Below are 13709 nucleotides of genomic sequence, written 5' to 3' on the forward strand. Positions count from 1 at the left end.
TAACTGTTGCTTGTTTGTTCATTCTAAAAATACTGACGTATATCCATGAAAATAGAAGACAACTAGAGTCGAGATCGGAAGTCCATAATAATAATATTAGGAATAACCATATGCTCATCACCCAAAAACACCATAACGCAAAGTATAAAAAGTCTCCTATGTTTGCTGGTATCCATCTCTTCAATATACTGCCATGCGGTATCAAGACACTGCCACCTCAAGGTTTTAAAAAACAGTTCAAAGTGTGCAGGTTTATTCAGAAAAAACAATGTGGAAGTAGCATTCAGACCACATGCCAGGTTATCTCATTTTCTTTTCAATGCCAAAGATAAGGTCGACAAGTTGGAAAAATCTGGAGTTTATAAGCTTAAGTGTTCGGAGTGTAGTAGTGTTTATGTGTGACAATGCGGACGAAATTTCCAAAACCGGTATTCGACCTTTTCAAACCATTTCTTGGCATGCAACCACAAGTTTCCGAATCTGAACGATACGGAAATTCTGCACTATGCAAGGAAGGGTTGCAAACTCAATGATTTAAAATCCTTGGAAATTCACAAGCATAAACATTGCGGGTGCAACCTGTTAAATGACCTGATCGATTTAATTTTCTCTCCGGTTTTTGAATTGGCACATGCGTATTGTGAACTGTAAATTCAGGTACTCAATCAAGTACCTGAATGGTATATATTAGCGAATGTAATGAGTCATTCTTAGTTTATTGTTTAAGTTTGAAAATGTCCATATAGGACGGAACTGCAGTAACGTTAGTTACAAATAAAACTGGTAAAAAACATAGAAATTTTCATTTCTCTTTTCATCAGGTCAAAGTGTTTCTATCAGAAAAAGGTTTCTACACAATAGATGAGTTTATACTTGAAGTTGGTGATGTCAGATCATTGTCATTGTGACGCACATATCGTAACATGTTTATTTGTCTATTTCTATTTTTTACTTATATTTTAATATGTAGGTGTTTGTTTTACAATGTGTGTCACGTTATTTTTTTTTTTCAAATGAAATCTTATAATATTACACATTTAAATTATACCTCAGGAATATGACCTGCCCCATCTACATAATGTAGCACAAAAGACTAATAAATCCATCTATCTATTAGAAATACGCGACGGACTGAGGCTGCTCATCGTTTTGAAGTTCATCTCAGTATACCTCGAACTTCACTGTTCAAGAACTTTTCATTTGGACAACGGCGTTTATGTGGAACAAACTTTCTGGGAACGGTTTTCCAAATGGATTTAATCTCCAGTGATTCAAATCCAATGTGAATCACAACTTTCGCACAGGCACCGCTCTAAGAGCATCTAAAGGATTTTTCTATAGTACTTGCGTTTTGTCCTTAAAAAAAAGTTGATCACTCACCTTGAATGGTTTTAAAATTCGTCTCAACTCCCCTGTTTCGTTTAGTCTCTCAATAGTATCGGCATCCTGAAAAAAAAAGTATTTGGTTGGTAATGTCATTTTCGTGTTTATATGAAAAAAAATGTTTCGAAAGTATTCTCAACTTCGTGTTATTCAATGTTTATATAAACGTAACTATTTCGGGAGGGCTTTTTCTACTAGTTTGTGTCTGAAAGTAACATCTTGCATGATCTATACATCTTGGTAAAGAATTTTTCAGAAGGCAAAATTTTTTTTCTATGTCTGATATGAAGGTCCGTTGTTGTTCAATACCATATATGTGGTAATACATTTCAACACATTTTTTCTTCTTCATCAAATTTAAGAATGCCAAAAATTTTAACTTATCGCTCAGAAGAAATTCATTATGAAAATGTCATCATAATGCCATCCGCCATTTTGAAAACAAATTCAGGCGTTTTTCCGGAGTACATGTTTTCAAAACTGTATGTATTCTAACGAATGCACGAATCAAATGCGTTAATTTTTAATAATTGTATCGCATTCTACTCTAGATGTGAAGCAATGAAGAACAATTAAGTATGACGTTAGTTTCAGTTGCAACTTTTTTTCCTAAAATCTCTTGCACCAATGAACAGAGTTTCTGGAAAAGGAACCGATGACCTTTCAAATAAGTGGACCCATGATGCTATTCAAGACCTAAAAATTCAATTGTATCCTACTTAGGGGCTGGGAGTGATAAGAGTTTGAAAATATGCCGGAAAGATTTTCCTTTCATAAGGATTCGAGATTTTTTCGATGCATCATAAGGCATATTCTTTGACTTTCAAGAAATTCAAAGGCTTTACCAACTATTGTATTGAGTTGTACTCATAGACATTTTGCGGATTCATACTTGAAAACCTGGAAGGCACTCCAATAACATAACAATATTGTATTTTTCCTCTAATGATCTGAAAATGAACTGGTAACGTATTTTCAAGGAAAAAAATCGTTAGGGGTTTTATCAAAACTCTTCACGGCAATATATACGAATCGATTCAAACCGTAACAAGGTCTTTCCTGATTGAAATAAATATATCCCAAGAATTGACGTAAATCTCAATTATAGTCCTTGTTTCGTATTTGCTATTTCTGTATATTCACCACCCATTTTTCCAATTTCTCATAGCACAAAAACAAGAGGAAAGTATCAGTTGATGAAAATATTCGAGGAAATTTTTTTTCACCTGTGACAATAATACAGATGGACATATTTTACTATCTTTGATAATGTTTTCATAGTAGCTCTCGAATGATCATAGTATTATTAGATGGCTATGACAGTTCACTGGACAAAATCAAATTTCATCTTTGGAGAGGCTCTCCATCATATTTTGACAAGACATCCAGGTCACAATAATTAATGGTTTGACAAAATGGTTGAGGCTATCGCGGCCAAGGCTTTCAGGTTCTGAGGCCGTGGATTTTTGGAATTTCTTTCTGACGTTTCGCTGGCAAGTGACTAGCTTCTTCAGAGGTTTATACATCCTGGGTTGATATCTGTTTACTGAAAATTACAGTTTCGTAACGCGTATTCATGCTGTGTCAGGTAGTTTGGAGTGCGAACATCTGTACCGAAATCAGGTAATTTGTCACTAACATTCACTGACCCTTTTCTACCTGCCGTCATGCTGTTTGCTATCCTTGACCTTTGTTACGGTTTCAAAATCACTACCTCAATTTTTAGTGAACGCCCGGTAGACTTTATGATGAAGACAGGAAACGTTTATAAAATTCCACATAGTTTATAGGATTTATTATGATCCTATATATGCTAGGAATATGAAACGAGTCTTCTTACCTTGGCTGGATTTGGCATATTCACAAAATTTATTTATAAGGAATCTTTTTTTCCAAATAATTCATCTGTTTTTTATGACAGTTTATGTCATTCCAATTTTCGAGATTTCAGAAGGAAAACGTCTCTGCCTTCTTTTTTGGTTTCGGACCAGCCACGGACTAGCCAAGGGCGGAGAAGCCCTGGAGTAAACTCCTGAATGTGGAGTTCACTCTGGATGATCACTGAGCCTAAGGATTAAGTGGAGAATGGGAAAAAATACATCTACTCAGCGTGGTTCTAACAGAACTGGCTGGTATCTCAATCGCCACAAAAGAAATAACCAGGAAAGGAATTTCTGGCAAAAACATAACAATCTGCACTGCTAGCAGACAAGCCCTATCAGTCTTGAACAGACGTGTTACCTCAGGGCTAGTGCCACCAAAATTCATCTAAAACCTCAATAGGTAATAACATTATTCTGAGGTGGATGAAAGGGCACTGCAAGAGTGAAAGGAATCGCATTGCTGACTCTTTAGCCGAGAAGGCAGCTGGACATCTACGACATGATGACTTCGACAATTGCGGAACTAGCCAAACGTAACACCCATGCTCAATGCCCAAAGAGCTGGGATGAAATCAAAGGATTCAGTCTTGCCAGAATCACTATGGGCGACCCTGGGAAGCTGTCGCCAAAGAAATATCTGGCAATTACCAGGAAAAACTAACGCTTAACAGTGAAACTTCTGACTGGCCACTGTCAACTAAGGAAACAACGTCATATTATGGGGCTAGTGGACACACCTATATGCAGGATCTGTGAACAGGAAGATGAAAGTGTCAGGCATGACTTATGCGAGTGCTCGGAGTTACTGTCAATAAGAGACTGTGGGTTCAGCGAGTCTTGGCCTACACCTGCCGATATAAAAGAGATGTCTCCTAGTGACCTGTCCACCTTCCTGGAAAGGACATAATGGATGATGACCTACGAGTACAACTCCTCGGCAGAATGTACAATGGGTCACATGTGGCCTAAGTGCTGTGGGCCTACACTCACCTTCCCTACTCTAGAGATACAGATACAGATACTCTGAACTTTCTAATTGAAGTTCATCTTGTCAAATAACTCAGACATCTCAAAGGCCTTCATTTTGCATTTACCTGTTTGTTGCTGACTGATAACGCCTTTGAAATCTTCCTAACTTTGAGAATAGCGGTTGGTGAGTCTCCACTTCTTGGACACCTAGATGACTCACCTCTGTTGGTAGCAAAATGAGAGCGGCTCGTAAGCCTCATTTCTCAAAGAAGGTGATGTCGTTCCTTTTCATCGTTAATTTGGGTCCTAACATTGACATCACGCATTGACATCACAGGGGTAACAGTACCAAAACTGTCAGTGCTACAGCGTTACCCACTTCACCTAGCTATAAAGTTCTTTTACTGAGTTTCGATTATATTAATTTAGTGTGTTGTTTTAAAATTCCAAAACCTTTTCCCAGCTACCTTTGAACAACTGTAAACCGATGGTAATCATATTAGAGGGTAGATAATTCATCAGTTGAATGTTATCATTGTGACAAATTCCTTCATTTCAATATCATCTATTTTTCCTTGTGAATAAATCAACTTCTGTAGATTCGTCATGGAAGTTAAAACTGACAATCCACGTTACAATTTTTTTACGCCTCCTATGATTGTTAAAAAAATAACTGTATTTGGCGGACGCTCTCCTTCCCATAACTTTCATCAATGAAAGATTCGCAAATTAATTCACTTCTTTTTTCTTTCTTTATACCCACTCCCGTCTCCACTGTTGAAAAGCTGGTAGGGCATTTGAGAAGGTAATAACTTCTTAAGGGATTTCATATTCGATTGAGGTTCACCGCGTCCTCTTTTCTGTTGGAAATTTCTGTATGTTTATGGATCTCTATTACCTCCCGTACCAGTCGTCTATGGTACCCCTGGTTAGGGGCAATGAGCTTCGCGTTTTCAAGCATAATCTAATGGTTGTCTTCACTAAGCCGACTCGTGCGTTTGGCCTAATCTGCAGTTCCTTTCATGCTCCAGACTTCTTCTCATGGATCTTTTGGTGGTTCCGTTATACACCTTCTCACAAGTGCACGTAATGTGATAATTCCCTGCTGCTGATAGTATCACATTGGATGCTCTGGAGAGCTACAAAAACTGGTATGAATAAGTTATTCTCTCATATAGTAATTTCGTAGTGAATCACCTTTATTTCTTCATTATTTTCATACAGAATTATTCAGCCACAGAGCTCATATCCAAGCTGGTATAAAGTTCCTACCATATACGCAATATTAACTAACCGCTATGTCAATGCCGTGTTTCACAAAGAAAGGGAGGAATTTATTTTCCGGATAACCTTCCTCTGGATTAGACTCCCTTTCTTGTACCCTTTAGTACATTTACCCCTTTTAATTCCTTCTTAGAAAGGGTAGACGTAGACTCTAGCAATATTATACTTTCCGAGTCAACTGATACGAGGAAATTTCGTTGTCGTGTTCGTTCTTGTGCCCACAAATTGAGGTGACAGAATAAGTTGAAATTCATTGCCAGAGTGGAAGTACGGAAATTCACAGACTAATATATTCCTCTGAGAGTTTGTTGTTGAAGTTGACCCGAACTAATTGCCCTCATCACAATTAGTTATCCAGGGCGACATGATGATTAAATGTTTCATTTAATTAGAGATACATGTACTGTACTTTCAATCACTTTATATATTTCTTGAATACCTGGTAATTATTTTTTCTGCATGCGTAAAAGAAATGTCGGTTTTTCGTTTCAAAGTTGATAGACAGTTTCAACATCACGTTTACAATAGGGTTATTTCGAAATTTGACAAATAATAATGAATTATATATAGATCCTCACGACCCCAGCATCATTGTAAAATGATACATAAAGTCTGTTATATTCATCTTCAGCACAACTTCAATCCAAATTTTTTGAGTTCAGAGGGATTCATTAGGCTCTTGAACACTTTCCACACTCCAGAGAAACTGATAAATTTGTAAATTTCAGTTTACCATTTGGAAATTTATTTTTTCTGCCTCTTCTGTAGGTGGTATACTGAGTGAATTTGCAGTTTTACGTCGCAGTTGTACTCCAGTTGAAACGAGTTTTCACCTTTAAAACATACTCAAAAAAATTCAGATATAAAAGAAAAGAAAAACCAATTCTCTCCTTCAACAAGTTGTTTTTCGAGACCCCGTTACATCACAATATCGATGATAACTTATCACCTATGTTGCTAAAATTGACTCCTGTCCTGTCCTGATTTCTCAACAGTAGTTCTTCAATAAACTATTAGCGCTGTTTCGATCAACCACAGATCTTATTAGTGATACTAGGCTGAATCACGACAGCATTATTAGACTCAACTGTCTTTAAAGGACAAGCCTGAATGAGTAGAGGCGATGTCATGTTCTCTTGAGAAGATGTCATCTATGAGATCAATCGAAGACTAAAATCATGAATATCAAAGATAAATAAAGGTCACCAAAATGGTCCGTTGCAAAGCCACGCTTTGATATCGATTCGATCGTCGAAGGACATTCGTCCTCTGTCTTCCACTACAGCTCTAACTAGTTTGCCCAAAGATAAAGCATTCATGATCCAACACCAGATAGCGCTGTTTCGACCCGTTATAGGTGTCATCAGTGGTGTTGTACCGAATAAAGGTGATAACTATCTTTGAAGGATAGTTGAACTTCATTGAATATAACTAGCCGATACTTGATGAAAATCCATATTGTAACTTATTAATGCTGTTTATTGTATGATATTCACTCTAAAGGGTTTTGCAAAAATCGTTATACAATAGCTTTCTCAAGCTTGCGTTTGCCGTTAAACAAAGTATTATATTAAATTAATTAAATATTGAAAGTACTTATACTATATTGCGACAAAAAATATTTATAAACATGATGTTTAACAATTTCAGGGAGGTCAGTTGGAATCGTAAACTCGACATCCATCTCCTCTGTAGACTCGCTCCTGAACTAAATATACAGGGAGGTCCGTTGGAGTCGTAAAATCGACATCCATCTTTGCTGTAGACTCGCTCCTGAATTAAATTCACAGGTAGGTCAGTTGGAGTCGTAAACACGACATCCATCTCCTCTGTAGACTCGCTCCTGAACTAAATTTACAGGGAGGTTAGTTGGAGTCGTAAACACGACATCCATCTCCTCTGTAAACTCGCTCCTGAACTGAATTTCCAGGGAGGTCAGTTGGAGTCATAAACTCGACATCCATCTCCTCTGTAGGCTCGCTCCTGAACTAACTCTACAGGGAGGTTCGTTGGAGTCGTAAACTCGATATCCATCTCCTCTGTAGAATCGCTCCTGAACTGAATTTACAGGGAGGTCAGTTGAAGTCGTAAACACGACATCCATCTCCTCTGTAGACTCGCTCCTGAACTGAATTTCCAGGGAGATCAGTTGGAATCGTAAATTCGACATCCATCCCCTCTGTAGACTCGCTCCTGAACTGAATTCACCAGGAGGTCAGTTGGAGTCGTAAACACGACATCCATCTCCTCTATAGATTCGCTCCTGAACTGAATTTCCAGGGAGGTCAGTTGGAGTCGTAAACTCGACATCCATCTCCTCTGTAGACTTGCTCCTGAACTAACTTTACAGGGAGGTCAGTTGGAGTCGTTAACACGACATCCATCTACTCTGTAAACTGGCTCCTGAACTGAATTTACAGGAAGGTCTGTTGGAGTCGTGAACTCGACATTCATCTCCTGATTAGACTCGCTCCTGAACTAAATTTACAGGGAGGTCAGTTGTAGTCGAAAACTCGACACCCATCTTCTCTGTAGACTCTCTCCTGAAATAAATTTACAGGGAGGTCAGTTGGAGTCATAAACTCGATTCCATCACCACCATCGTGATCTTAGCCAGGGAAGTAGTTTTCGGGCAGGCTTATACCAGAATCTACTTTGTGAGTTTTATACGTATGTATCTTTCCTCGATACAGACTATTGGTACATAGGTTGTTTATTGCCCGCATTTGGGTCCTTGTTCACGAGATTTGGCGCTTACTAGTTCATATACCAGAATCTACTTTGTGAGTTTTATACGTATGTATCTTTCCTCGATACAGACTATTGGTACATAAGTTGTTTATTTCCCGCATTTGGGTCTTTGTTCACGAGATTTAGCGCTTACTAGTTCAAAACGTATCTCTTAGAAGAAGGTTTCATATAAGCAGTCAAAACGCGAGGAGTCCAAGGCAAACTGTTATTTGTTTTTCTGATGTATGGGTAATACTTTGAAATCGGTATGTAGCTTATCTACTCGATATATTTCAGCATGGTCCTGTTGCTGGATGAAGGAGGAACATCTGCAAGGCAGATTTTCATGATTCATTAAAATTACTCTTGCATAAATGTCTGCGTGATAGTAGCAGGGAAAGTAGTCGTTTTCTGGCAGGCATACTAGAACCTACTGCGCATAAATGGAATATTGTTTTGGAAGTTCATCTCGAAAAATCGTTTCTTACAGAAAAACATTCTACACTTTTTTATTCGTATCATTTTTTCATACTTCTATTGATCCAGACGCCTGTCTGTATCAATATCGGTTCTTTCAAAGATGAAGTTATGTTTGAGTTCAAAACCCAAAACTTCCTTTGAAAATCATATTAATATGCTGAATTAAATCTGGATGATAAAAAACTTCGCCTGAAAAGTTATCAGTCTAAAGCAAAACAGTCAACAAGTACCTACGTATAAAGTTTCATCCACTTTGTAATGTTGATTTGGTGTCTCTATTGAATTTCGCAGCCTCGGGACCAAAGCCAACGAACTCTCGCACGGTCCAGACCGTGCGATCTTCCCTTTTTTCTCGGTGCATGATTTTCACGGTTATTCCACCACATTTACAACGCATTTATACCCGCTTTCCACAACGCTTTCGACTGTTTTATGAACCACTTGTTAGCGTACAAACAAAGGATGATCGATAAAGCTTCAGTGCGGTCGGTATGCTTCTGTGATTGAAACCTATTTTTACGGGCAATTAGCGTAACTTTGTAGTTACAATGGTTTCCTTGCGTGGACGAAGGCGGTTTCCATTTTGCTATGGTTGTCTGGAATTTTCTGCAAATCATCTAGATTGGATGTAATAAATATCCTAGCAGTTGATAGATAGACACAGAATATAGGTTATGATAACTATAAATTTGTCAGCATTCGCAAGTTATATTCAAAAACACAAATTTTACTTTGAAAAATACTTTTGTTGGTGCTAAACCCCAACTAGTGCTATGAAGAAAAACCACTTCCAGGAAATTATGAATTGTTCCTACTATCATGAGAAATAGTCTAAATGTTTTACTGTCCAAAGTTTTCTCGACTGAAATGAAGAAACTGGCTTCGATTAAATCAAGGATCGCGATGGTATTTCTCTTTCTGTTCTCGTAGCTGATAGATAATTTACTTGATATCGTGACAGAAGAGAAGTAGATCTGCAAGCCTGTGAAGACGATATTGTCATCTTGGAAAGTATCACACATCTTCCAAAGAAAGTTAAACTATGTTCATAGTTGATACCAAAAATAAACAAAATCTATGAACCTCAGCAAAATTGTGATACTTCTGTTCAGTAGAAAGGGAAACCTGGAGAATTCAATTTCACTTTTCTGCAATGGTTTGCAGAAAATTTGTAGCGAAAGTAAAACACTTAGATATTGTCTTTCATAAAATATTTAACTGGAATGCTAACTTGAAGAAGGTTTTCCACGAAGCCAGACTATCTGTATGGGAATTCTTGGTCAAACAAACCAAGACCAAAGATCACATTTGGAGCAATTATCTGGAGACCCAGAGCTTCAAGAGGAAATATCTAAATCAAATCCGCACAAGATTCAAAAAATTTAAGGAATCAAAGTCTGAACACTGGGATTGAAAGTACAGAAGAGTCGAAAGGATTCATTTTTCTGAAATACTCAAACATAGATCAGAGACGTATATTACAAAGACATCAGATTAATTCATCTACAATCTCTTGAATAACCACTCTGTCGAGTTGGAGATATTCAAGTCTAGTCACAAGTTGAAAATCAAGTTTGATAGCCATGAAAATCTTGAAGATATGAGCGTTAACTTCTTGGATTCTGAAGGACGTGTAGTAAAAGTATTGTAATGATTTTGGAGCACCCTGAAATTGTAATTTTTATCATGAAATTGAGCTAAGATGAAAGGGATTCATATTTTTATAAATAATTTGAAAACTAACAATATCTAAGGAATTAATGTAAGAGACTGGAAAAGTGAAGGAAATTTTTATTTCAAATAGTTTTTGAAATATTGACAAAGGCAAACATTCAGTGCCTCTTCCTATCATTCTGATTTGTTAATAACAATTCTCTATGTGCCGTTGAATCATCAAAATAAATTTTTCTGCATTGAACAGGTTTCATGTAGATCAATAAGCTTTTCGCAGTAATATTATCTTAATGAACATCACGAAGGATTTAACAAAACTCTATCGATTGACAGATGAGCTTGAGAACCCATTTCCCATGAAGGTTTGTTTTGATTGAATTTTTCTGACAATCCATCCAGAATAATACAAAATGAGTCTGCAATATATATTCAAGATCCACCACATTGATGATAATGATTCTCATTTTCCATCCGAAAAATGAATGCCGTCACTTCAAGAAGAAAGGACGAATTGCTCATACTAACTATACCGATGAATCACTCAAATAAGCAGAGGCTCACAGAAGTGTGGAGAAAACTTGAAAGGAAGCAGCATCCGTCATCGACAAATAATAATTCATCCAGTTCCGAGAATGCGAGGTTAGAAATCTGAGTTTGTTTATTCACATTCTTGAAACACAAAGTGGGGAAAAGTGGGGAGAAATATTCGATTTTTCAACGAAACTTCCGGAAATGTCTATGAAAAGTAATAATTCCTCTTTATGAATATGAAACATCAATAGACAGTGTGTTCAAACTTAAGTCGGCATTATGTCTAACATTGAAGATATGAGTTTAGTTAAACCAGGTAACTAGTAATGTTTTTTCTGCTGAACATACTTCATACATACTTCTATCTCAATAGATTGGCAACTTTCTGAACTTGAAAGGTCAATATGAATTTCATCCTGAGACCAAAAATAATGGAATTATGCGCCATTTTCACTTTTCGTCAAGTTTTCAATGAAAATTGAATTAAAATAATAAATATCGGTTAGAATCTTGGCTTTGAAACTTATCATAAAAGTTCCTGTTCAACGAATTCGTTTTGTAACTCATCTTGGAAGGTAGTGTAAAATTATCAATTTAATGAAACTTGTCAATTTAATCATCATGGAATCTCTCTCCGGAGTTGTTGATTTTCGTAACAGTTCATTCCAATTACTAAAATGGTTTCGACTCATTCAGATGATTTCCTAGACTGATTTTATTGAGCGACGTATCTAAGTTTAGCATGATAACCTTTTGCGAAATATTTCCTGCAATTCACAGGTACATTTCAGCAAAAAATATGGTGCACCAGAGGACCAGTTTGTTGACCTCCCCATTCTCCTGACATTACACCTATGGATTTTTATATCATTATCACCGTACTTAAGCATGTCTAAATGTTACAACATGTCATAAGAATTTGAAAAACAAATATTGTTCAAATGTTTCATGGAGGTATGTGCGTTATATTCAACTGAGGGGAAATAAACAAAGTGTTTTGCATAATAGTAAATTAAACCGAAAATATAATCATCACGTTCGAAACAAATATTCTTCCCCTCTCAAAAAACGGAAATTTGACGTGAACAGTTTGAATCAAATTAATTTCGAATTTTGAACTTACGTGTTTGTATAAATAATAATAATTATGTGAACTGTGAACTTTTGAGGATTTTCACAAAAAACAAATGTGAATACCAAAATGAAACAAATAACAATGACTATTCTAGCTTAGCAACAACCCTCATTAATTTTTTCTTGAATAGCACGGTCTACTTCTGAACAAATGAATTGAATCCCTGCCCTTTCCTACGTACGCTATCGCTACTGACGAGAAAAACGCATCATTCACTCAATGACCTCCACGAGAGTTTGAACTGTTAGGCCGGTGACATACCTCGCGATTTCCGAGCGGTTTTCCAGCACGGTTTTCGAGCGGAAATTGTTGAGTAAAAATCGCTACAGTGAGTACCTGACAGTGTCCGTGATATATTGGCAATCCGGAATTCTGACTTGATGCGGTACATCCCCTTGTCGTCCTTCAGTATCGTTCACGCCTTCAAAGCAAACACGATGAAGTCTGCTGTTGCTTCTATATTTCACCATCAAATAGTGGTAACCTTTGCGCTTTGGAAGCAGAAAGCACCCATGCTGGAAGAAGCCACTCGAGGAGGAACCAGTGAGAAAGGATTTCTGTTATACGAGTGCCCGTACCACCCTCCATGCTTTACCTCTTTTCAGATTGGTGGCAAAATCGGCGTCGCTTTTGTCCCAAAAATGAAGGTGATTTTTCACGCTATGAATTGAAGTTTCCAAATCCATTCTCAAATCGCAACTGGAAAACTACTAGAAAATAACCAACGCTGTCGGGTCCCATTCGTTTACCTGAGTTCTCCCTCTACTTGGTCGTCCTTGCTCTCCGAATGTCGCTCGGAATCCGACGATCGATCGGCCGTAAGAAATCGCCGCCATTAAAAATTGCAAATTCTGTCATGTTCCGTTTAAATGCAGGAGTTGGCATGAAAATAAAAACCGCTCGGAAACCGCGCTGGAAAAAGTCGCTCGGAAATCGCGAAGTATGTCACCGGCCTTAGTGATTCACCAAACGTGTAACTGATGGAATCATTTCATCAGGTAAGTAACTGCGAGTAATAGAGAAATGCCAAAGATGTTTTTCACCTCAAACGATTATGTGGACATGCTTCTCCCATTTGGGGTATCTAAAGAAAATGCATGCACAGCGGCTTTATTGCATCATCAGAGTTTCCTAATAGTTGAACACCATTATTCCAAACATTCTACAGTGTAGAATAAGCTGTGCACAAGTTCTTCTACAAGTTTCAAACATTCTCAACCGAGAACTATGTTAACAACGGAAGAAGGTATTGTTAACGTGTTGATGTATGTTCAACTAATACCACATGTCACAGTAGATCAGCTAGAAACAGAACTTGGGATACAACAAATCTTCGATGAATACAAATATCAACCCATTAAGCTCCATTTAGTGCAAGGATTGTTACCAAAGAGCTAAAGAGTAAAATTGGAATTATGTTGGTGATTTTATGAATTCATTCTTCACGAGGTCTTCTTATGTTTCATTGTGATTTGATTTTTGAGTCACTACAGAGGGCATCGTCATACATATTATAATCATTAGTATGTCCTTTTATTAGTGAAACGGGGGTTGAAAAAAATAATTGGTTGCTGCTGGTGAGTATTACTAAAGGAATACTTTTGTTATAATTTTTCGAGCCGAATGTTGCCATTGCCGCA

The 13709-nt window shown here is 37.3% G+C and overlaps 1 protein-coding gene across 3 annotated transcripts in view; it reads right to left on the reverse strand.

Moving 5' to 3' along the window:
• The window catches only part of LOC111506701 (glutaredoxin domain-containing cysteine-rich protein CG12206), an 84895-nt gene that overhangs the window by 13502 nt on the left and 57684 nt on the right, over positions 1-13709 (reverse strand). For all 3 annotated transcript variants that reach the window (XM_023161872.2, XM_023161873.2, XM_023161870.2), the window contains one exon: positions 1381-1446. In XM_023161872.2, coding sequence (XP_023017640.2) covers positions 1381-1446 — 66 coding nt within the window. The remainder of the gene's footprint in view (positions 1-1380; positions 1447-13709) is intronic.

The sequence above is a fragment of the Leptinotarsa decemlineata genome, unplaced genomic scaffold (assembly GCF_025532065.1).
Source record: "Leptinotarsa decemlineata unplaced genomic scaffold, Ldec_3_MD MMD2_tig00026328_RagTag_RagTag, whole genome shotgun sequence".
Classification (NCBI taxonomy): domain Eukaryota; kingdom Metazoa; phylum Arthropoda; class Insecta; order Coleoptera; family Chrysomelidae; genus Leptinotarsa; species Leptinotarsa decemlineata.